Genomic DNA, 22,231 nt, shown 5'->3' on the forward strand with positions numbered 1-22,231 from the left:
ACAGCCCAGTCCCTGAGACAAAACTAAATATTGCCTGTCACTCGTAAAGTCTAACCTTAACAATCTGGGCGCCACGTCTCACCGGGCCTTTACTGTTGACCTTCAAGTTGATGTTTGATTGAATCTTGCAACCTTAGGCCTATTGTAACTCCCATGGATATTAATATTTATGCATTTAGTCATTGTGCTTTCATTATTTCATCCTCTCCTTTTGTACTTTGCTTGGCACACGCTTATGGAGGATTACAATGTTTATAGAAATAGTGATGAAGCATTTCATTCATTAATAAGTGTACAATGAAATATGCACCAATATACTTAGAATCAATGTGTTATTCTGTGAATCAATAAACTAAATTACAAAGTAATTCATCAAATTTGTAAAATAATTTACCAATGAAATATCAATCCATTAGGAAATTGATCAGAAACAGGTTTCCACAAACAAACTAAGTCGGGTCCTTTTTTTGACTAACTAAGTGAGTTAGTTGTAACAACTTAGATTAAGTTGTAACAATTTAGATTTAAATATTATTTACTTTTAAGGATGATGCAGTAGTTTTACAGTAAACCAATATGTTTCTTACCTGAAAGCCCTGGGCCATGACTGGGATACCGTAGGCCGGAGTTCCTGGGTCACGACAGCTGTTGAAGGCTGGGTCTACACACAAACACACACACACACACACACACACATGTTATATTTTAACTAATTCCACTTACATCTGTGTAGTGCAGCTAGTATTCAGTCATGGAAAAGCATTCAGAGCCTCAGCAGTATGACAAATCATATATAGTGAACTTGAAGGGTCTGAGTCTGGCCAGTTGCATCACCCAGCAGCAACTTACACAGAAAAGTTAGAAGTACTGCAGTGCTGGTCAGAGCACATAGTCAGTACAGTGCAGTCTGGTATTATATGACATAGTACAGTTATTTATAGCAGAGGAACATGAAATAAATGGCTACTGTGTGGCCACAAGGCTGCTTTATACTTCAGCTTTTTCCTTCTCAACTTCATGTTTTCGTAACAGTTACCAAACCTCAGTTTTGCTTCATACATGAAGGCCTGGTTTCCAAGATAAGGTCTTTGTGGAATTAAATGCTGATATCCAAACTACACGTGTCAGTGACTGATTAGATAACATCCCCAGCTCCATCTGCACAGGAATACTAATGCTAAAAGGTGCATATAAATAAGATCCATAATCTGCTTTACCAATAATCTGTTTTCTAATCATTGTATTCATGGCTTGTTGATGCACTGTTTTCCTTTGCAGTAAATAAATGATTAGATCCATTATGGAAAGAAAATAATCTGTAACATTTTAAAGATTTACATGAACATCCTCTTAATGCCGGTGATGTTGATTCCTAAATATATAGAAGTTTGAAAACGAATGTGACGAGCGTTGATGACAATGTAACATCTCAATTATCTTCAAAAGTCACCACGACAAACAGCCGCAGAAATAATGAAGATGAAAAACCCACTTTAAATATATATTGCATGTTATTATGCAGTGTTTAGCTGACAGATCTGGGAATAGACATATTTAGGTCAGGTTATTACATAGAGTATGTATACATTAAGGGTGTGAAGCTGCCGCGCTCCACACAGGAAAATATGAGTCTGCCTTAATGGAGGTTGTATAAATCGTATTAATTACTTTGTTTTGATCAATATGTTATGAAAGTGGAATATATTTAGTGGTTTGATATATAGATACATTCTAATGCTTTAATCAGTACCTCTCTTGTATTCATGTGTACATTTTGGGGCCAGACCATCATCGCAGTAAGCTGCTTCACTTTCAAAACCACGTTCTATCTCAATGTATCCGAGGGTTCACATTACTTAAATTTTGTGTGTTGCCTTTTAATTACCTATACAGGCTGGTTGCTGGCCACTCCATATCGCATCAGCCTGACAGAGTCTGGAGGCGGAGCCTACCAGCAAGTAGGGGGCATGGCAGTAGAACCTGACGTCTGACCTGTGGAGGAAAACAAGGATTTAATCACACACATACAAAAAGGCAACACATGCAAGAGATGAGCAAATCATTTCAGATGTAGTTAGATTTTGTTCAAACCTCTGTTATAGGACAGCGTAGAGTGTGATAAATGTCTGAACGACCTTATCTGATCACTTGTGACCTACATCCTTTTTTTGGGGGTCGCGGACAAAAATCTCTTTGGTCCATGCAGTGTTTCAAACTGACATATAGACACAGAGGCCAAAGCATGTCTAATCCCATTTCAGATAAAAACTAAAGGAGGCAAAGCTTGGTGACCTTGCTGTTTCAGACATACTACCTCCTCCACATAGAAACATGTTTCTGATGAAGCACATAATAGAATAGAATTCAGCAAATATTGATCATTAAAGTCAGTTATTAATATATTACCGGTATGAGAAGATGTTTCCTTCTCTGAATCCTCCTCCAGGAGAGCCGGGATCTCCACACAGGACAGCTTGAGAGACACAACAATGACTGTTAACACACGACAGCAGTGATGTGCATCAGTTTAAGTTAGAAAGTACTTTTCAGCTAACTTACGCAGACACTGTGGTATGTCTCCTGTCCATGTCCCATTCCCTTCACAGGATAACACAGCGGGAGCGGACAATTGGTAACCATGGAAACAACTGTAGCTCACACTTGATCCCCAGGAGTGGTCCGTCCCCTCCACTTTCCCATGATTCACTTGAGGAGCTGTTCCACACTGGATCACTGGAACACACACACACAAATGTAATATGATAATTAACATAGCTCAAGGGACAAAACGTATGTGTGTGTGTGTAGTGCCGGGTGGTTAGTTGTCCTTAATCCAACTTTCGAAAACTTTCAGGACTTGTTTAGATTTAGAATAAGTGCAATAGAAATAGAGTTTATTATAAGTGGTGGTGGTAGTAGTAGTAGTAGTAATAGTAGTAGTAGTAGTAGCAGTAGTAGTAGCAGTAGTAGTAGTAGTAGTAGTAGTAGCAGTAGTAGTAGTAGTAGTAGTAGTATAAATAGTGTAAATTGTTCTTAGACTTTAAGCTATTGGCTGCACCATGTGTTTGAATGACCATTGTTCAGTAACATGATAAACACCTAAAAAATAGAAAGCAGTAATGATATGTCCTTAGTGGATGTGAAGACCCAAGATGACGAAGATGTGAATCAACACTTAAATTAAAATCCTTCTTAAGAAAAGCCAGAATTAGAAAGACCTGAGTAAGAATTACATTATAATGTTTTCAGAGCCAGATTCTTCCATATTCAAGGTCAATGCAGGTTCTACGACAAGATGGCCACAGATGGAGGTGTGACATGGAGTGAAAACAAAGAACAGCAAAAGCAGCAGACAGCCGTGATCACCACATGGACATTAACTGTCTTAAAACAGCACATGACCGAGGTCACCACATTCAAGTGGCTAAACCAAAAGACCAAGCTCGGTCACCATATGGAGGGGGGGGTTTTCGAAAGGACATTTGGAGTTGAGCGTTGCATGTGGTGCCATTTGTGCTTCCACTCTGGTTGTTGGGACTAATCTGCGATGGTGTTTCCCCTCAGTCGACTGAATTAAATGCTGACAATATTATCCACATGACAACTTTTCCATCAGCTGTCTTGTTATGAAATGCTGTTCTCCAATGGGATTTAAAAAACAAATACATCCTTAAACCGAAACTCAATTAGCGGGCTTGCTGTTTATGGAACGGAAACAATCCCATTCAAACCTAAAGCTTCTATAGCTGCTAGTGAACAGAACCAATGTTTAAATTAATTAGATAGCATTAAAACTACATCTGTTATACATAGAGAATCAACAGCATCTTCTTAATATTTTAGAAAACAAAATGTTGTGCATTCGTCTGTGGGCACTTGTGTGTTCATACATGACAGCGTGTTGTATGTGCATTAACATCTGTGCATACAACTTCATAACACCATGATAAACACCCGCGTGTGTGCGTGCTCGAGTGTGAGTGCCCAACTCCCTAAGATAATGATAACCATCTGCATGGTTTCAAACATCTAATAAAGTCAGTGTAATTCTCATCTAACCGCGAGACAGATGGTTTCATGCACCATTCACTCGGCTATGATGATATACAGTGCGCGCACACACACACACACACACACACACACAGATTCTCAAACAGGCATGCACACACAAACAATATATGTATGTACAGTAGAAGCAGCAATAAAACACATGCTGAAATCAACAGGGAAGAAAATGATAAATGTTATGTTCTTATTTTGTTTCCCTCTCTCCTCACTGCCTCTGTTGCATTACGGTTCACCTTTTGCAGAAAGTGCAGTTATTAAAAATATTGTTTTGAACTATAACAAAATCGACCCCTTCTGTAACATTGCAGTTTCCAGGCAACCGTGTGTGCACGTGGCAAACTAATAACTTGACGAATTCTGATTCATACGTGAAGAAGCCAAAAATCGACACACCTACTCACAAGTCAATGCCAAATCCCACTTTCTTAAATCGTGCCATTCACCACTATTTGTGGTGCGAGTCCAGGAATGATAGCTGGTGGTTAGCCAGCAGCTAATAGGGATTTAAATTAATAATTGAATGAGTGTTTTCTCCTTTACAAAAACAGCTTTGTAGTCAGGCATCAAACTCCAGCTGTCTTAAAATAGAATCAAACGTATAATTAATTTTTTTTTTACTTCAGAAGTTTCATATTTCAGACCAATATTTCTGCAGGTCTCTGATGCCCAAACAACACCTGCGTGTGTAATTGAAGGCTTCTGAACTTTTCTTTTTCTGTCTGTGTCTTTGCTTTGTTGTTAATAAACCGGTTTGGCTTCATATTAGTCTGGAGGAGGAACTCGCGTCTGCTTTCCACCCACTGCTCCTCTTCTCTTCTGTCACAGCCATCATGGACTCTTTTCCCCTTTTCCCTCGCTCTTTGTTCTCTCCCCGCACGTCTCCACCCTCTGCTCTCTCTTACACATCGGTCCCCTGCCTCCATCCTCTCCTTCCACTTCTCCCTCCCTCCAGACCTTCTTCACTTTCTTCCTCCCTGCACCTTTTTCCCCAATCCTTCTGTCCCGGCTCCCGACTCTTTTATATCTCCACCTTTCCTCTCTCGGGCTCCCCCCTCCCTTCATCTTTTAGGTATATCTCTCTCTCGGTGCAATTCAGCCAGTCAACACATTTTATGGGCTTAATCCCTTTCCTCACTGTGTGTTTACAGGTTTAGGGACAGGTATTGATTTGCCTCTCTCTTTGTTTCTCCCATCACTCGTTTCCTCTCTCTCTCTCTCACTTCTCTGTTGTTTCTGTTTTTAGCTCGTCACATTATCTCTTTTCCCTCTTTTGCATTTACACACTTTTCTCTTTTCCTCCCATTTCCTTAATCTCTGCAGTAATCTGCGCCTTGTGTTTTGGAGTTGATGTAATGTTTTATTCCACTCTGCCCCCGCACTGCTTTCTTTCGAGATCTAACTTGATTCTTTTGCCAGTCGAGCGACACTTTAATGGCTTACAACTCCTCATTCAATATGCTGCTGTGTGTGTGTGTGTGTGTGCCTGCGTGTGTGCCTGCGTGTGAAAAAGTTGTTGTTCCAAAACAGGATCAAATGACGACTTGTGGATTGTTTGAAGTGGTAGAAATCAAAGGCGATGGAAATGGGGGGGATAAACAGAAAGACACCAACAGCAGAACCTAAAGAGAGGAGAACATAGAGAAGAAAAAGGAGGGCAGAGAGGAAAAGAGCGTAGAGGGAAAGAGAGAAACATAAAAAACGACAGAGGACTTTTCTCACCTGGATCTCTGCCTCTCTTTCCCATTCCCCCTCTAATTTTCACGTTCCCATTTCCCAGCTCAGTCTCATTTTCTTTGACCCACAGTATCTCTTACTCCTCCGTTTTCCCCTCCGTCTGCATCTCTCTCTGGTTCCCTCTCAGTAGCCTCTCTGCCTGCTTTCTCAGTTTTTTTCTTATCTCAGTTCAAAGCCTCTGCAACTGCAGCAGCCAGCAGGAGATTTCCTGTTTGTGGGAAGAAGCGGCAGGGAGGATCTCAGGAAACATTCCCTTCTACTGTTGTTGAGTATCAGAGTCCAGACTCTACATACGGGCTGCTGTAAAACGCTGCCCCATTTTATTTTAATAGATTCTTTTTTTATTTGCCCCTTTTGTGTTTGTTAAAAAACAGAGAGGTTTCAAGAAACAAACCCCAATTTAACCGTCTGTTATTGTTAAGAGCAATGTTAATCTTTTCGTTGGCCTCTTTTTAATGTAGTGTTAAAGTCCCAATCTGTTATTCCCGTCTGCCAGCTTGCACTGAAATACTGTTGTGCTTGTTTATATTGTCACTTGATTTATACAGCTCTGTAAAAATACTTATATTGTTTATAGATTATTTTAGACTCGATATGTTTTTCACTTCAAGCGAATGTGATAAATAGTGTTCAACTGCAGTGTCGAATGTAACCTAATGTTGGTATATCTACTTGCTATTCGGGTTTAGTCACTGAGGATACATTTATACATTATACAACTTAATGAAATGTTCATTATACATGCTTTCCCACACCACACTCTTAAATTATTTTATAATTCAGTACAGTTCAAGTTTTATAGGAGGTAGTTTTAACATTTCCGAGTCCCATTTATTTTGTTTATTGATGTTATTTATGTTAATTGCTAGTTTTTCAGGTGCTATATAAAAAAATATAATGTTTTATTTATTCAGATTTTTAAATAAACCCCCGGTCTTGGCTTCGAAAACTCTAGCCTTGGTTGAAAATGATTTACCTGCAAGCTGCCGTATTCCCTGACACACTATCCTGCAGATCCCTCGATGCCGATTATATTTTTGTACAAACTCAAGAGTTGCTGTCCTCGTCTTGTTTTACTTTGGGAGCAGTTATTATGAGTTGTCGTTCTTGTCACCTTTGCAGCTGGGTTTGGTTTGGTTCCAGGTTCCGTCTTTGGTGCAGCGTAGAACACTGCGTCCGGATCCGGGCGGCTCCATCAGGTGTCCAGGGTTACAGCGGTAGGTCACAGTGTGGTTGAAGGTAAACTCTCTTCCGAGATAGATCCCATTGGCTACTGGCCCAGGGTCTCCGCAACTGATCACTAAAACGATGCGAGGTAAAAATTTGATAGGAAGAATCATGACTAGAGTATGTGCAGTATATATATATATCTGTCAGATGAAGCCTGCAGTGGTGTAGTAATGCATCAGGGCAGTAACATTCTTGGACTCTGCTTGCCCCTTTACCTTGCCCTCCTACTCAACTTTCTAAAAGAAGCCTTCCTTAACTTCCCTGAAGCACATCACCACTTCACTTCACTTCCTCTAACCTCCACCTTCGGTTTATGTTTTTCCCCCAGACTGACTCTGTCTGACTCAGTTAAACTACAACACAACAACCTTGTACAGTTCTGTATCTGCACAGTAGCTCACTGCTGTAGTCCATGCAGTATTTATGCTAATGTCGTGTCCTTGTCTTAAAATAAATCTACACTTGCACTGACACACTGACATTATTCGCAGGAGTAGCTTCAGTGCTAGTTTGACCTGATAATACAACAGTAATGTGGCAATAATATTCAACCCTACCAGTGCAGTCTGGTGGTTGTCCTGTCCACGTCCCATTTGTTGTGCAGTGTCTGGTGGTCAGGCCTGATGTTTTGAAGCCTTCCCAGCATGCGTAAGCCACCGAGCTGCCAAAGGTGATGCCGTCACTGAAGACAATCCTGCCGTGCGCTGGCGTGCCAGGGTTACCGCAGGATACAGCTGAGGAATCGAGGAAATATTAAACAGCGGTGATTAATGAGACCGATGATATCAGTGAGAACAATAATGTCTCGCTGTCACTCAAGGCTGATCAGCTGTGGGCTGCAATAATGAGATTATCACTAGAGTCAGCTGGAAATCACATAAAATATATCCCTGAGGTAGTGAGGCTGATTAATAACTAAAGGTTGTTGGACTGATTCCCAGCACTGACTGAATGGCAGACGTACAGTATTCTGCCTGTGTGCGAGAAGCTGGCAGGAGGTTTGGCAATACATCTGCAGCACCCGCTTTAAGTGCCACTGAGCCAAGCACCAAGGCTTCAAATGCTCCAAGGACAAGGTTCTGCCTCTTATTAAAAAACGAGACATGATGATGTGAGTAGATATGTGACAGTGTTTTGCATAAGATCATCGTGGTGTGACTCCAAACAGCTGTGGAATGAAGCAAAACAAATATATGTAAGGACGAAGCGTTGGTCATGCAGCAGGGTTGTGACGCTAATTATCAGTCAGTGCTTGTGGACAATGTCCTTCTGAAGTCAACTTGGGGAAAAGAAAGTCTCAGCGATGACAGCTCAGAGAACACACATCTATAATTTGTGAACGGCTGCACGCGGGACATTGCAGCATCTGTTAGGACGCAGCTGCCTCAGCAGGCTTTGCACTAAAGCCCATACGATGCATGGTTCTCACAGTGAAACATTTTTCTTAACCAGTCTAAGTCTACGATCTTTATCCATCCTCGGATTTCTTTGCTTTCCAGCCGCTGCTGTGCTCTGGTAGATTGTGAGACAACAATGACAGAGAGGACGCAAGGATGAGGAAGGGCAGCGACTGTGGCTCTGGTCTGAGGCAGTGATTCATCTGTCTGAAGTTTGCTGGTTCAGCACATTAACAGAACCAACAGGAATTAACAACTAACCACAGCGCATCTCACTAATAAGATCATGACAGCTGATGGCCTTTAACAATCAAACACCTATTGATGGGATTCATTAGTTAGAGCCCTTAAAAGCTCTGTCCAAGAGTGTGTGTGTGTGTGTGTGTGCGTGTGTGTGTGTGTGTGTGTGTGTGTGTGTGTGTGTGTGTGTGTGTCTAGTATATAGACATTCTGAGCATCAGTCTGTGTTTGACTGTGTAGTTGTATTTCGTTGTTTATGGATTTCTTTGTGTTTGTGTCCCGGTGATAGATGCCTCATCCTTTCTGAATCAGCTTTTAACCACTATTAGCTTAATGAAAAACAACTGAAGACAGACATAAATAATTAGCGTGACACAAACAGACACTGGCGCACGAACGCAAACACAGTGTGCGCGTTCCGTCCGTGTATGTGTGTGTTTTTACGTGCGCGCGCTCGGGTGTCTAAGACTAAAAGAGTGGATTTTGATGTTATTGATTCGTTGCATGTCGGGAAACCATGACTCAAAATAAAAGTAAAAGTCATTGCTCAGCTGTCGGGACCGTCGAAACCACACACTGTCCACAACGTTGGTTCAACTGCGTCTCGGTTTAGAGTTGGGTGTCTTGCAGATTTGGGGCGAGAGTTGCCTCAGTAAAGAGTTTTATTCCAAATCGAGATACAATCTGAAAATATTGATAGCTGGTATGTCAAGAAAAGTACATTATGGATTTCTAATAACAATCAGGAGGATTTAAAAAAACAAATTACAACAAGTAACACTGTTTTTAAGTTTGGAATTAGTTTTTTAATATAAAATTGTGTAACAAAAATATATGACCAAAGAGAAGCTGCAATTTATCAGCGTAATATATTTATTAGCATGATTGTCCACTGCGTATTTTTCTCATTTAAGTCAGTTTGACATTTAATCTTTGCAGTGCTCTATAGTTAGTATACTGGCGATGTTTTGGGTCACAGCCACACAAAATTACAGCAGAGCACACGGAAACTGCATGACTCACTCTTCCTCCCACCATCCACTAAACTTACTGCAGGAACAGCACATCCATCTAACTGAAGCTAGATTGTGCATCAAAGAACAATGGAGTTGATGTCTGCAGTGTTTTATTCAGCCCACCTAACATAGCTGGCGATAGGGAGCAGGCAGCACACTGGCAGCGGCTTAGGATTTGGGGACCCACTTTAATTTCCCCTAAACCCCCCTGGGTTTAAAATGTGTCTCTGAAAACTGCTGTTGTATAGGATCCACTTTATTGCCACTGTGCTGTGGAAGATCCAGCTCAGTCAGTCAGGAGTGACACACTTCAGTACTTCCGACTGCACAACTACACACACGCACGCACACAAACACACTGAATGCTTTGGATACCACTTCAGTTAGAGGTCAGTCTACATATCAAATCCGCATGTAAAGTAAAGCTACAATATTTTTTTTAATATTTTGTTGTACGGCATTTGTGTGCCGCAGAGATTAAGCTGAAGCTTGACAATCCATATTGTGGTTTAGGTTCGAATTTTACATACAAGGCAATTCACCATACATATAACTTTTCATGTTATGAATTATATTCATCCCTATTAATGTATATGGGATGTGTAAGCTTCACTTACTCAATATTTATAGTGCACAGTGTACAGTGTGCGATGTGTGTAATGTGCTTTAAGCTATATTTAGGAATGGATTATTTGCTTACTGTCACTAGCATGCCAAGTAGCCTGATGCTACTGTATTCTCCAAAGAAAAGATTAAGCTGTTCAACTTTGGAGCCTGAGCTGATTTATTTTCACATAAAAGAGTGAATAATTAAGTCTATATGCCACAAATACACTGTCTGTTTATACAAAGTCTGCACCCCTTCCTTTTAAAGCAATGTTTATTTTTACAGCAGTGTTCTATAGAATCTGGGTTGGGACCCAAAGGCAAATCTCAGAGGAGACAGGTAGCTTGCTATCAAAAACGCATTATGTTTTCTAAACAGACAATTCAGTTTATGCTATACTGTCACATGCATGTCCCTTGTATAGGGGCGGCAGCAGCCTTTTAAATAAATCGTGAATATAAACAAATTCCAGTGAATAACAGCCCATTGATATCTATTTTAACTCCAGGAGAAAGTCACTGCTTTGATATTAAATAATAAACAATCAAGTGCTACGATGGGACTAAAAATGTCATCTACCTACTACTTACACAAACGACTGTCTGACTGTATGTGGAACGCTCATCTCACGCACCACGATTTGGATGCATGGTACCTTCAATATGAATAGAAACGATAGTTGGACATGTCTTCTTCTACGTCCTCTATGTATAAACGACAGCAGCGGTTTCCAACTGGCAGCCTGAGGCCAATAATATCTGTGCTGCCAGATCATTTTGAGAATCTGAATAGGTTTATTTCAACACATCCGGCTGACACAGACATTCACGGGTGTCACGAGTGCTGATCTCCGTCATAGCAGCAACATTCAGAGAATCACTTCCTCTTTAGCGATGGGACTTCAAAGCACGTTTGTTTTGTTGCTGTCATTCTTTCTATCAAGCTGAATTACAGAGCTTTAATTTAAAAAATAAACTCTGAAAACAGCTGATATGCAATATATGAAAAAAATAAACATAATTTCATTTAATCATTCGAACTTATATAAAAGCCAAACATGGGATAAAGCAAATCCATTTTTTTTAAACAAAACATTTACCATAAAATCGCCATTGCAGATAAACCAGATCGGATGAACACAACATTTTCAAGCTTCACTCTGCACCATAGACTGTTTATAAAAAGCTCTGCACACAATGTCCAGCACACACACACACACACACACACACACACACACACACACACACACACACACACACACACACACACACGCTCCAGAGCATTAACACAGGCCCAGTAAACAGCGAATATAGGTTCTAATAAAGGTAGAACGTGCACCGCACTAGTCTCTATAGAAGATAAAGATAAAGGTGGTGTGTGCTGTTTGAAGTGTGAGTTTCAGTAAAGGTTTCTAATGAGTTTTCTTTCATGTTAAAATTGATATTTTTTTTATAAAGGGTGTCTTCCCCACCTTGACAGACAGGCTGCGTGCCACTCCAGGTGCCATTGTGCAGGCAGGTCCTCTCAGCTGAGCCAGTCAGACTGTATCCTGCCTCACAGCTGAAACGCAGCAAGCTCTTGGTTTTAAATTCTTCCCCTCCAAGGCGGGCACCATGGGGTGGGACCCCTGGGTCTCCACAGATTCCTGGACTCACACCTACAGTGATAAAAGAGACACGTGTCAATGCACAGGATACACAACTACAGCCGCACACATGCACACCACTGAGGCAACCCACGCAATCATGAACTCATGAGATAGAAAAACATACAAACACACATGCACTGCAGAGCTAAATGCACTCAACACAGTTCATGTAAAACAACAACTGCATTCAAATGGTGTCCATTATCCTCCTAATAGGTTTTAGTGATTTTATGTAACTATACAGTAAAACATGGGGTCAAAAGGTCGCCTCTCACTGGGGGCACCGTGCTAAAAATATATCCCTGCATTCAAGCTCCAGGTCAACAACATGCACAACAAAGCATTTGTGATGCTTTTCATGTCATGGCCTCGTAACCTCTGTTGCAGTAAACGCACAGATATTTTGCCTACTCAGTCTTTCATATACAGTGACGCACACACATATACATGCACGCAAACTTTATCAAACTGTACTTGTTCTAGCATTAAACGCACTGAGCGTGTCACAATTTGAGCAGCTTAAATTCCATCGGTGGGGATTTGTGAGTTTAACAGGGTACAGCTTCGAATGCAGCGTCTTGCATCTCAATGAGGTCTTCAGCTGCAGGATGGATTCTGCCCCGCTGAGTGTTCTGTTTTGAGGCCAGCGGAGTAAGCTAATTGCATTTCAGCTGTAGAGACAGTTGATGCTGAGTTTGGAAATGATCGGTTGTGGTGTGGTGGGATATGTGTAAGCCTACTGTAGCGCAGCACTTACAAACTGAGAGGTAAACCAGGAATCTTCCACCTCCTTTCTCCTGTTTTCTCACACATGCAGCTCGAGCCGGGTTATTCACAGTGGTGACTCAGTTTAGACTGGTAACACACAATCATGTCCATTTGTCTGTAGCCTATTAAAAATGTATCAATCGCTCTGATAATAGTGTTACACACGAGAAAACTACACAATTGTGTAATTTTGTTTGATAAAAGTAAGTTGAAAAATGTTTTTTTTTAACGTCTTTTGTAAGTGGGACAGAAAATATTTTTTGTGGAGTAAGGACGTATAAAGGACTGCAACATAGACTGTGGAGCAACAACACTCAGAAAACATCTTTGTTCTGAACTGAATAAACTTTTCTGATGAGTGTGTGCAATTTGGAGCTGCTTGATTGAATTTAATGGGACTGTTGGGCTTTGGCAAAGGTATAAGCTCCACGGTGTGTCCCAGTTCTAGTTTTTATATGTTTTATATTTTTTATTTGTGTGGCCTCAGTTAGTGTCTCTAAAGTACTTTCCATAGGAGTGATTTGGAGATATACAGTACATATAAGTATGTTTTTTTTGTATGATTTATTTGTTGTAAACATCTACATCAGATAAAAAAAAGCACTGAGGAGCCTGTATGAAGCTGAAGACCACCAGACATGCCGCTTCATGAACCAGTGAGCCATTACCTGTGCAGTACGGCGGCGCTCCACTCCACGTGCCGTCTTCCTGACAGTGGCGGGTGGCGTTGCCCACCAGCACCCCTCCGGGCAGACAGGAGTAGTGCAGCACTGTACTATACGTCCAACTGTGAGTTCCAGATACCACTGCATTAGGGGGTACACCGGGGTCTCCACAGGAAATCGCTACGGGGACAGAGATGGATTTAAATAGAGAGAGAGAGGGTGTTAATGTGTGTGGGGTTGTGTCCAACTATAGATTCCAGATACTACTGCATTAGGTGGTGCAGCTGGGTCATTGCAGGAGATAGCCACAGGAGGAGCGAGACAGTGAGGGAGTGTGTTAGAAGTGCCCACACAGATAACAGAGAAAAAAACTCAAAAATAAAATGTGTTTAAAATGTGGAGTAAAAAAACTAAATAAAGTTTCTTTGGGATGATTCTATACGGTATGTTTTTAAAATACGAAATTTCAATAAAAAATCTAGGTTTTAAAAATGATATTGCCTTAACTTTATGTATTGATTGACAGTAAATGTAAGGGGGAGAGACGGGTACGAAATGCAACAAAGGTCCCCAGCTGGAATCAAACTGAGGACTTTGTGGATCAGCGGTTGTGCACGTGAATGATTAGGTAAAAGCTCTTTGGAGACCGTAGACACATGTTTAAACAGAACCCTTAAAGCTTTGTCAACACCGTACTGCAGTATGCCAGTATCCAGTTTAACTGAATTGAATAAGAGAGAGCCAATAAGTCATCTCCAATTAAATTCCTTTTAGTTATAAAACATGAAAGAGCTTCTCTCTCCCCTGGTTCAAAAAGCAGAAATCGCTCTACGTCGTCAAATCAGCAGACATCACTGAAAAAAAAAAAAAAAGACTACTTCAATTTTGGAGAAATTGATGTTTTACACAGCCCAGGTTTCTGGAGGACGCAGATATGAAACTGCTCTCGATTTTCTCTCCCCCTTACCCCCAAATGGTATTACTTCATCCTCTCCTTGCCCCACAGTCATCACCCCACTCCCCCCAATTTTCCGATAAGACCTTGTTTCTTGAATGTAATGCTCGACACACAGACACCGGCGTCTGGCCCTCTCTCCCTCTCTGTCTGATTCCCCATCGCCTGCTCTCTGTTACTGTGTCCTTGTTCTGCAGTCGTGTTCACCTCTCTCCATCTCTGAATCAGATTCTTTCTATCGCTATTGCTCTCTCTGGTTTAATCTCTATGTTTCTATCAGCCATGTTAGCCCCCTGACAACGCCTATAGCCCTCAAAGAAATATCTCACCTTTTTTTCTGCGCACACATCCACTCAGGCACGTACACACACACACATTCACGGACAGGCTCAACACCTGTAAGTCTCTTTCTTTTCTACTCTTGCCTTCCTTCTATGATTACCTCCCTCCCATTTTCTGCCTCGAACCTTCTCTTATTCTCTCGCTTTCTCATTCCCTCCTCACCTTCCTTCCAGTTGCTCTTCACGTCATTTCACTCTTTTCTCTCACGTTGCGTACAAAGAAAACTAAATGGAAACCCACCTGCCTATGGCTAATTGTGTTCATCATGACAAACCTTTGCAGACATTCCAAATAGTTGTGACCTAATCACAATAGGACGAACATTTTAATACATGTTTATGAATTGTCTTTGAGCCTCTTTATCTCTTATTTCTCTCAAACCTGTTTTGTCCGAGTTTCTTTCAAATCAAAGCATTTTCAAAACTCCCTGCATTGGTCCATCCGTACCTTGGCAGCGAGGGGTTGGTCGGTCCCACCGTCCATCATGTAGACACGTGAGGAGCGCGGAGCCCAACAGGTAGAAGCCTCGTTTACAGTGGATCGCCACACTTACGCCATAACTGAAGACTTCTGGGTAACGTAGGCCAGACTGGCGCACACCATTCTCCACGTGGCCGGGGTCCGAACAGTTTACCACTGCAAAAGAGAGCACAACAAAATACATCATTAACATGGGCTGTGTACTGTATACTGCAGTGTTGATTAGTCAGCTGTAAAGGGAGATTTGGGACATTCAGTATCATTTTGTCAGGTTTACTGTGGCATGACTGTGATTACTGCAGCCATAACGTCTGAGGAATCTGATGCATTGTGGGATCGTTGGCTGACTTTATGTATACACTCAGGAGGAGAGTAAATGTATTGCACTATATAGCACATAGGGAGTGATTTAAATCAAAATAGGCCGACTCGCCGCATGATGACACTTCACAGAAGAACCACCAGAGAATAGGATGGCGTTGAATACTTTCAGGGTCTTAAACCCTGAATCACAGTGTCGCAAATCCAGATTGTCCTTGTTGCACTGTCCCACTCTTCACTGCTCTTTTTGTCACGTCCCCTGCTTTGTTCTCCAGAGCTCCTCTTTGTTCTCTACTTTCTCCTCTTGTCCCCTCTACTCTGCTCTGCTCTCTGGGTGCATGCCAGTCCAAAAAAGAGTGGAGTTTGATTTTCCACATGTCACAGGGGAGACTGACATTCACTCATATTCAAGTCCGTGGGGGACATGGGGATATGTGCGTGCTTGCGTGCGGCTGTTCGCTTTGTGTGTGTGTGTGTGTGTGTGTGCACGTCTGGCACCCTATGGGAACAAAGAAAGTTTCAGTCTCAAAACTGACAGCTGCTGCGGGGAGGGAGAGAGGGATAAAACCGAAAAAGTCAGGGAGATGGAGAAAGCAAGCAAGCGAGGATGAATCCCTTCAATGGAAAACCCATGTGAGCAACTATGTTGTATCGATCTGCTCTCATGACTGAGCTGAAGGACTCTCTGTTTGTGTTTTAGTATATCATAGCTGTTACACGAGCAGAGGTCTGGGACTTGTAGTGTAACGACCACACACGGTTAGCAGAGGAGAAGGACGCGTGTCTGCACATGTACCCAGCTGTGTGTTGGGTATGTGTGCGTGTGCACATTTGAAATTGAGAGACTCACACACACACACACGTAAACCAGACTGACTGTGGCTGAATACAGTTCAATGGAGACCGTGTTTATGCTACAGTTATTCAGTTCTCAATTTTACAGTTTGCTGGAAGCAGATTTGGACAAAACATTTCCAGTTGACATACTGCAGCTTGAAGCAAATCGGGCCCAAAAAAATACTGAACACATACTGACCAGTTAAAATCCCTGGCTTACTTCGATCTATAGATTTTAAAACTTGGTTCGATTTTCTTCAGCTGTGTGTGTCCAGGTGGCAACATGACTAGAAATATCTTAATGTAATTATTTGAAAGTAAAAAACAATGGAAGCACCTAAAACATGCATTCATGCACTGACAAAAAAAAAAAAGCACGTATGCACAACTGCCTTTTCTTGTTCTGAATATATAGCGGAGGTGAAATGAAGGGAAAACCCACACCATCATATTCTGTGTACAATAATCTGAAAGCATCTACAGGGATGTACAATGCACAGTAAAGTGTAAGCCTGTAAATCGGTGTTAATATATGTGTTTGTGACCTTTGCAGACGGGCAGGGGGCTGCTCCACTGTCCGTTGAGTCGACACTGAGCTCGAGCGTTTCCACTGAGGACGTAACCTCTGTTGCAGGTGAAGTTGACAACGTCATTGAGGTTGAACTCGCTGCCATTGGTCCGCCCGTTGGCTGGGTTGCCCGGATGACCACAGGTGATTGCTGATGGAGTAAAGAGAAGTTGGATGAGAAACAGGATGTGTGTAAAAGGTTTTGTCTGGAGCATTACGGTATTTTTCTTCTTCATGTGCACTATCTTCATCTTTTTTACTGAAACAAATAACTGCTGCAGAGACTCGACTTGAAAGAACATAATAAACTCTAAAAAGCCTAAAATGTGTGACTTTGTTTGTAATTGATTTACTTTAAATACAATTTTTTTGACTGTATAAAGTAGCAGTAAATCACGATTCGCTGGCGATGGACTCCGGTGGTTTTGGTTTCATGAAAGTACTTACGGACGCAGACAGGTGTGGTTCCGGACCACCGGTGGTCTTGCTGGCAGATTCTGACTGATGTGCCGATTAGGCGATATCCTAACATGCACTGGTACACCACCGTGTCACGGTAACTTGACCCATCTCCACTAATGTGCCCATTGACAATAGGGTCTGGAGAGTCACAGTGACCAGCTGGAAGACACAGAAGGATAGAGATTAATGCACTATGATTCAAAAACAACCTAAACTCACTTTCTTAGGTTTTAAAGTCATCGGTGTGGGTTCAGGTGTCCTGTAGTGTATATTTATGAACTGCCAAACAATGTGCAGGAGCTGTTCATATATAGTAAAACTATAAATCAATGTTCAGACACAGTGCAGCGCTGTGACTGCAGCCCTAACCCTTAAAACCATTCATGTGCGTGCTGTAAGTGGCCTTGAAGTACAGCATCCTTTCAGGATTTCTTAAACCTGAGCACGTCAATTTTCAGGACACAACATGAGAGCTTCACCGTGGAGAACCATTGAATTGTATTCAATACTATTTCATCTGTAATGAGACCAATAACCCAGATTTCACAGTCAATTCATCCCTTCATGTTTCTGTGCCTCGTGGAGTCAATGACTGAAGCCCAATGCTGTTTGATGTTTTTTTTCTCCAAATGATTCGATACACTTTCTTAAATGATGGTTAAGGCTGTGAAAACAGACATCTAGAAAATTGATTATTTCATATAACTCATTAGAGATTAATGTTGATGGAATGCTGATATTTCGACCACGTGTCTAAACAGCATCTAGGACCCACTGGATAAAAAAAAGGATTTTATTATGATTTCCAAATTTGTTCACACAGTACACACAACACAGAGATGCTGTGTAAAACTGGCACATTTCAAAGTGAAATACTGCAAGTTACATATTTTCTTTTAGAAATTATGAGGAACATATGTTTGGCTTTCTTTAAAGAGACACATTTCCAAATTTAATAAACAAGACACATCTTGCAAGGGAATTACACCAGCCGCAACACTCATCAACACGTTCATGTTCTGAGCCATGAGTACTCAATACTACTGCTAATATATGAGCAATAATTAGTAGATCATCACATCAGCAATGTACTCATTACGACATTACCACATGGGTACCCAGTGCTCAATACATTATTACATGAGTACGCATTAGCTATTCTTTTTTTATTTTTATATACGCAATTATTACTACAATATTAAGTCATTAGTAGCCTCCTCATTACTACGTTATTCTATGTGTACTCATTATTACATTACAGTACATTACTACATGTGTAGCCTTAATTTTCATCTCAACTACACATCTGATAAGATTTGCCAAATCTGCCCACACACACATGAATGCCTGTCAAAGTAGCTACTCAAAACCTACCAGGACAGAAGGCGCCACAGAGAAAACGTGTGTTATTTTGTGTCAGCATGAGACTAAGTAGCCCTATACATCATTTTGCGTGGGTTAATAAATGGGCACAATAGACTTCATGAAATGCCTTCACATCACTTCATTGATTAATCACAGTATCAAGGCTGGTCACTTTAGCTTGAAGTTAAAAACACATTTGTATCCGTGTCTAACAGTCATTTACTGACTTCAAATGTTAAACTCTTCTTACATCAATGCTTATGTTATTTAGCTTTTGCCCTTTTTTTTTTTTGCATGAGAATTTCAGAATAATGACATGAAGGTAGACATGCTTTATATGATACATTCATCATATAAATGTGGATAAAGTTTCTTACTCAGGTGTGCAACTCCAAGGTTGAATCATCGGAGTGGAGTGCGCATGTAAAACCAGTATTAATCATCTATGGCTCGTGCTTACTGAAGGTCTAAATCAAGCCCTTAATGTAATAAGCGATAAAATGTCTCATAGTACATCATTTGAGTTACTGAGGCATGTGCACAGTTTATCCTACTTATTGCTTGTCTAATTTCCATAGACTTTATCAAGACACCTTTATCAACCCCATGTTTTAATAAAGATTATGAGTGGAATGTATGCCTTCACACATTTCCATTCAGTCTTTACAAAAAGCCCTTGACACAGTTTCGCCCCCTCTGTGCAGAATATGCAGGACCAATGCACACAGCAGATAAATATGGAGCTTTCATCACATTATATGAATACATATGACAGTATGTAAATTATATTAACATACTGGTCTTTAATTTGGCACAACACTTTAACATTATTTATATTTTATAAGATTATAAAAACCACAAGTCTCACAATTGATATCAGGTCATGCTGGATATTCAACAAAATATAAAAGATACACAAGAGATATTTAATGCAAGATGCCTCCAAGCCATTGATTTAACTCCATTAACAGCTACTACAGTTCATTACCAATATACACTGCTTCGTTTCAGTCTTAATTATTCATATCCTTGAATCTGTGGAATTTACTTTCATTATTGCCCGTGCAGTTCATTTGATTTATTTCTTTAAATGTTTAAGGACAGGATGCAACACAATGTGTAACCTCTCACATTTAGTGGAACTTACCTAAACACCTGGTTTCTGCACCACTCCACAGCCCGTTGGCTCCGCACTCTCTGACATGTGACCCCACCAGGGTGTAGCCATGGTTACACATAAAGATCGCAGTTGCTCCGAATGTGGTCAACGTCCCCAGTTTGGCCCCAAAGGGTGGAGAAGGAAGCTCACCACAGGAGATGACTAAACAATCAGATAAACATTATAAGATGATTTGATTACAGGCATACACAAGAAATTAGATATGATACAGCATGCTAAGGCTATGGGTACAGTTAAATGATCTGTGTTATATCTGGATATTAGGTGGGTTATGCTGCCAGGTCGTCATTTGAGGTAGGGTGGATAAAACGCTGCAAAACCTGAATTTATTTATTTATTTAGAGTTCCAATAAACTTTTTTTCCTGTCCTTGGAGACAGCTTGAAGAATAGGCACTTGCGTTGCATTACTAAATCCCTCAGACATGCTGCAGTGGGAGGTAGGTCAAATCAAATAATAAGGGATCGGGAAAAATGAGAAAAACAAACTGAGAATGTAGCCCAATAATGTTGTGGTCTGAGATGGCGTAAGATAGATGTCAATTTTTAATCATTTCACTTCACAAATTTGACCTTTTCACCGAAACGTCATATATTATGTAAGACTGAGAAGCTCTGTAGCCTCATGGAAAGTTTTCTAAGTCACTGTTTTCTGAGTACTTTATGAAATATAAGCAGAAAAGGCACATTGCAGAGTAACTCTGTTTGACAAACCAATCGTGCACTATTGGCAACACATAGTTCACATTAATGAATCATAGATATCAGTCAGTTGGAAAATAGTTTTCACACTGTCAAGACATTGTGTGCAATAGTTCAGTTGTCGTAAGATATTTGCAAACACATATACCCCTGGTAACTAGTGTATGTTTGCTGCTCATGCAGATGAAGTGTGAGTGTATGGAGTGTCTTCTCCAGGGAGGTTTTGTTTTCACTGGCATTTGATGGTTAATTAGCAGGTTTACCATGACATTTTATGAAAGGATGGGGAATGTGTCATAGCCATTATATACTGCCATTCAATTTTGGTGTGGATCTGGATCAGGGGGCAGAGCCAGGAATTTATACTTTCACATTTTTCAACATTATTGTTTATTCTCTGAGAATAATTCATGGGTCTTGGCGAAATAAAACATCTGGCATGTTTAGATAACTGATATTTATGAGTCTGTGCAATTTGGTGCAGATCCAAATAAAAACCTGGATGAGGTTTCATAAGGGGACTGTTCATAAGGCTATTCAGTGCTATTCTGGTTCATTCATTGGTTTAAATGGTTCCCCATCCATGACAAGTTACATATTATCTGTGCAATGTGAAGTACAAAGGGGTGTGAAGCATTTCATGTATGTGAATGTACAGTCTGAGGGCACTCAGTTAAAAAGGATTTCCTAAATCCCAGCTATGGCTGTGTGTCTGTGTAGACTCATAAAGAAGCTATACCCTGTCATCCTGAGTGCACAGACATATCACAGTTTTATTATTATCTTAGTCAGAGTAATGAGAATTCAGGTAATACTGAGTCGTTTTGCTGTCAGTCATATAGCCATCATGATGATGTGTATGTCAATACTCACTCTTGCATGTAGCTGGGTCATCGGATCCTTCCCAGGTCCCGTTGGCAAGGCAGCGAAGTGTCCGATGCCCCAAACCCAAATAGTAGCCTGATGAGCATTCCAGCATCACCATAGACCCAAACTCTCCCAACCCTCCATAGAGCAGGTGGTAGGTCATGTGATCCGTCAACACGCCCTCAATGCTAGGGCAGTGAACCGCTAGAAAATAAAAATACAACAAAATAAACTGTTAATTTAAGAATACCACAAGTTTCTATAATACACAATTTATAAACTAGAAGAATCTATTATTTTAGCTATAGGTGATATAAAAAAGCAAGATTTACTTTAAGAAAGTAATGATCCAATACAAACTTTGTTTGGCTTTATATATATTAAATATACATATATCGATAACAACTATCTATACCTTTCATTTTCTTTTTACCTGCAGATTTTTCGCAATTTCACTTTTTGGTTTGTCTAAATTAAATTTATTAATATGACACCCCCTGGCAGATAATCATTGTGCAAATACAAAATTAATAAATGTATCCTATTTCCAATGTCTGCTTCATTAAATGTCTTCCACATACCATTAATCTTATCATTTGGGAGTAGTTTGTCAATAAAATAGTAGTTGCTGTTTCGGGGCTTTAAACAAATCTCAAATTTGATCACTAAATTACATGGCCACCAAAAAAACGGAGCAAATGTTTCTCCATCTACTGAGCAAGACTGTGAGATACAGATATGAGTTCTGCTAATAGCTACTTTTTGTTTTCTTGTCAACTCA

The 22,231-nt window shown here is 40.6% G+C and overlaps 1 protein-coding gene across 1 annotated transcript in view; it reads right to left on the reverse strand.

Moving 5' to 3' along the window:
• The window catches only part of LOC118113214 (CUB and sushi domain-containing protein 1), a 292,387-nt gene that overhangs the window by 22,268 nt on the left and 247,888 nt on the right, over nt 1–22,231 (reverse strand). Inside the window, exons 58-70 of the mRNA XM_047340219.1 lie at nt 21,457–21,654; nt 19,851–20,024; nt 17,324–17,497; nt 16,854–17,027; nt 15,118–15,306; nt 13,377–13,553; nt 11,764–11,949; nt 7,590–7,766; nt 6,917–7,102; nt 2,560–2,733; nt 2,407–2,473; nt 1,886–1,992; nt 588–661 (exon numbers count right to left, since the gene is read on the reverse strand). Coding sequence (XP_047196175.1) covers nt 588–661; nt 1,886–1,992; nt 2,407–2,473; nt 2,560–2,733; nt 6,917–7,102; nt 7,590–7,766; nt 11,764–11,949; nt 13,377–13,553; nt 15,118–15,306; nt 16,854–17,027; nt 17,324–17,497; nt 19,851–20,024; nt 21,457–21,654 — 2,057 coding nt within the window. The remainder of the gene's footprint in view (nt 1–587; nt 662–1,885; nt 1,993–2,406; nt 2,474–2,559; nt 2,734–6,916; nt 7,103–7,589; nt 7,767–11,763; nt 11,950–13,376; nt 13,554–15,117; nt 15,307–16,853; nt 17,028–17,323; nt 17,498–19,850; nt 20,025–21,456; nt 21,655–22,231) is intronic.

The sequence above is a fragment of the Hippoglossus stenolepis genome, chromosome 1 (assembly GCF_022539355.2).
Source record: "Hippoglossus stenolepis isolate QCI-W04-F060 chromosome 1, HSTE1.2, whole genome shotgun sequence".
Taxonomy (NCBI): Eukaryota; Metazoa; Chordata; class Actinopteri; order Pleuronectiformes; family Pleuronectidae; genus Hippoglossus; species Hippoglossus stenolepis.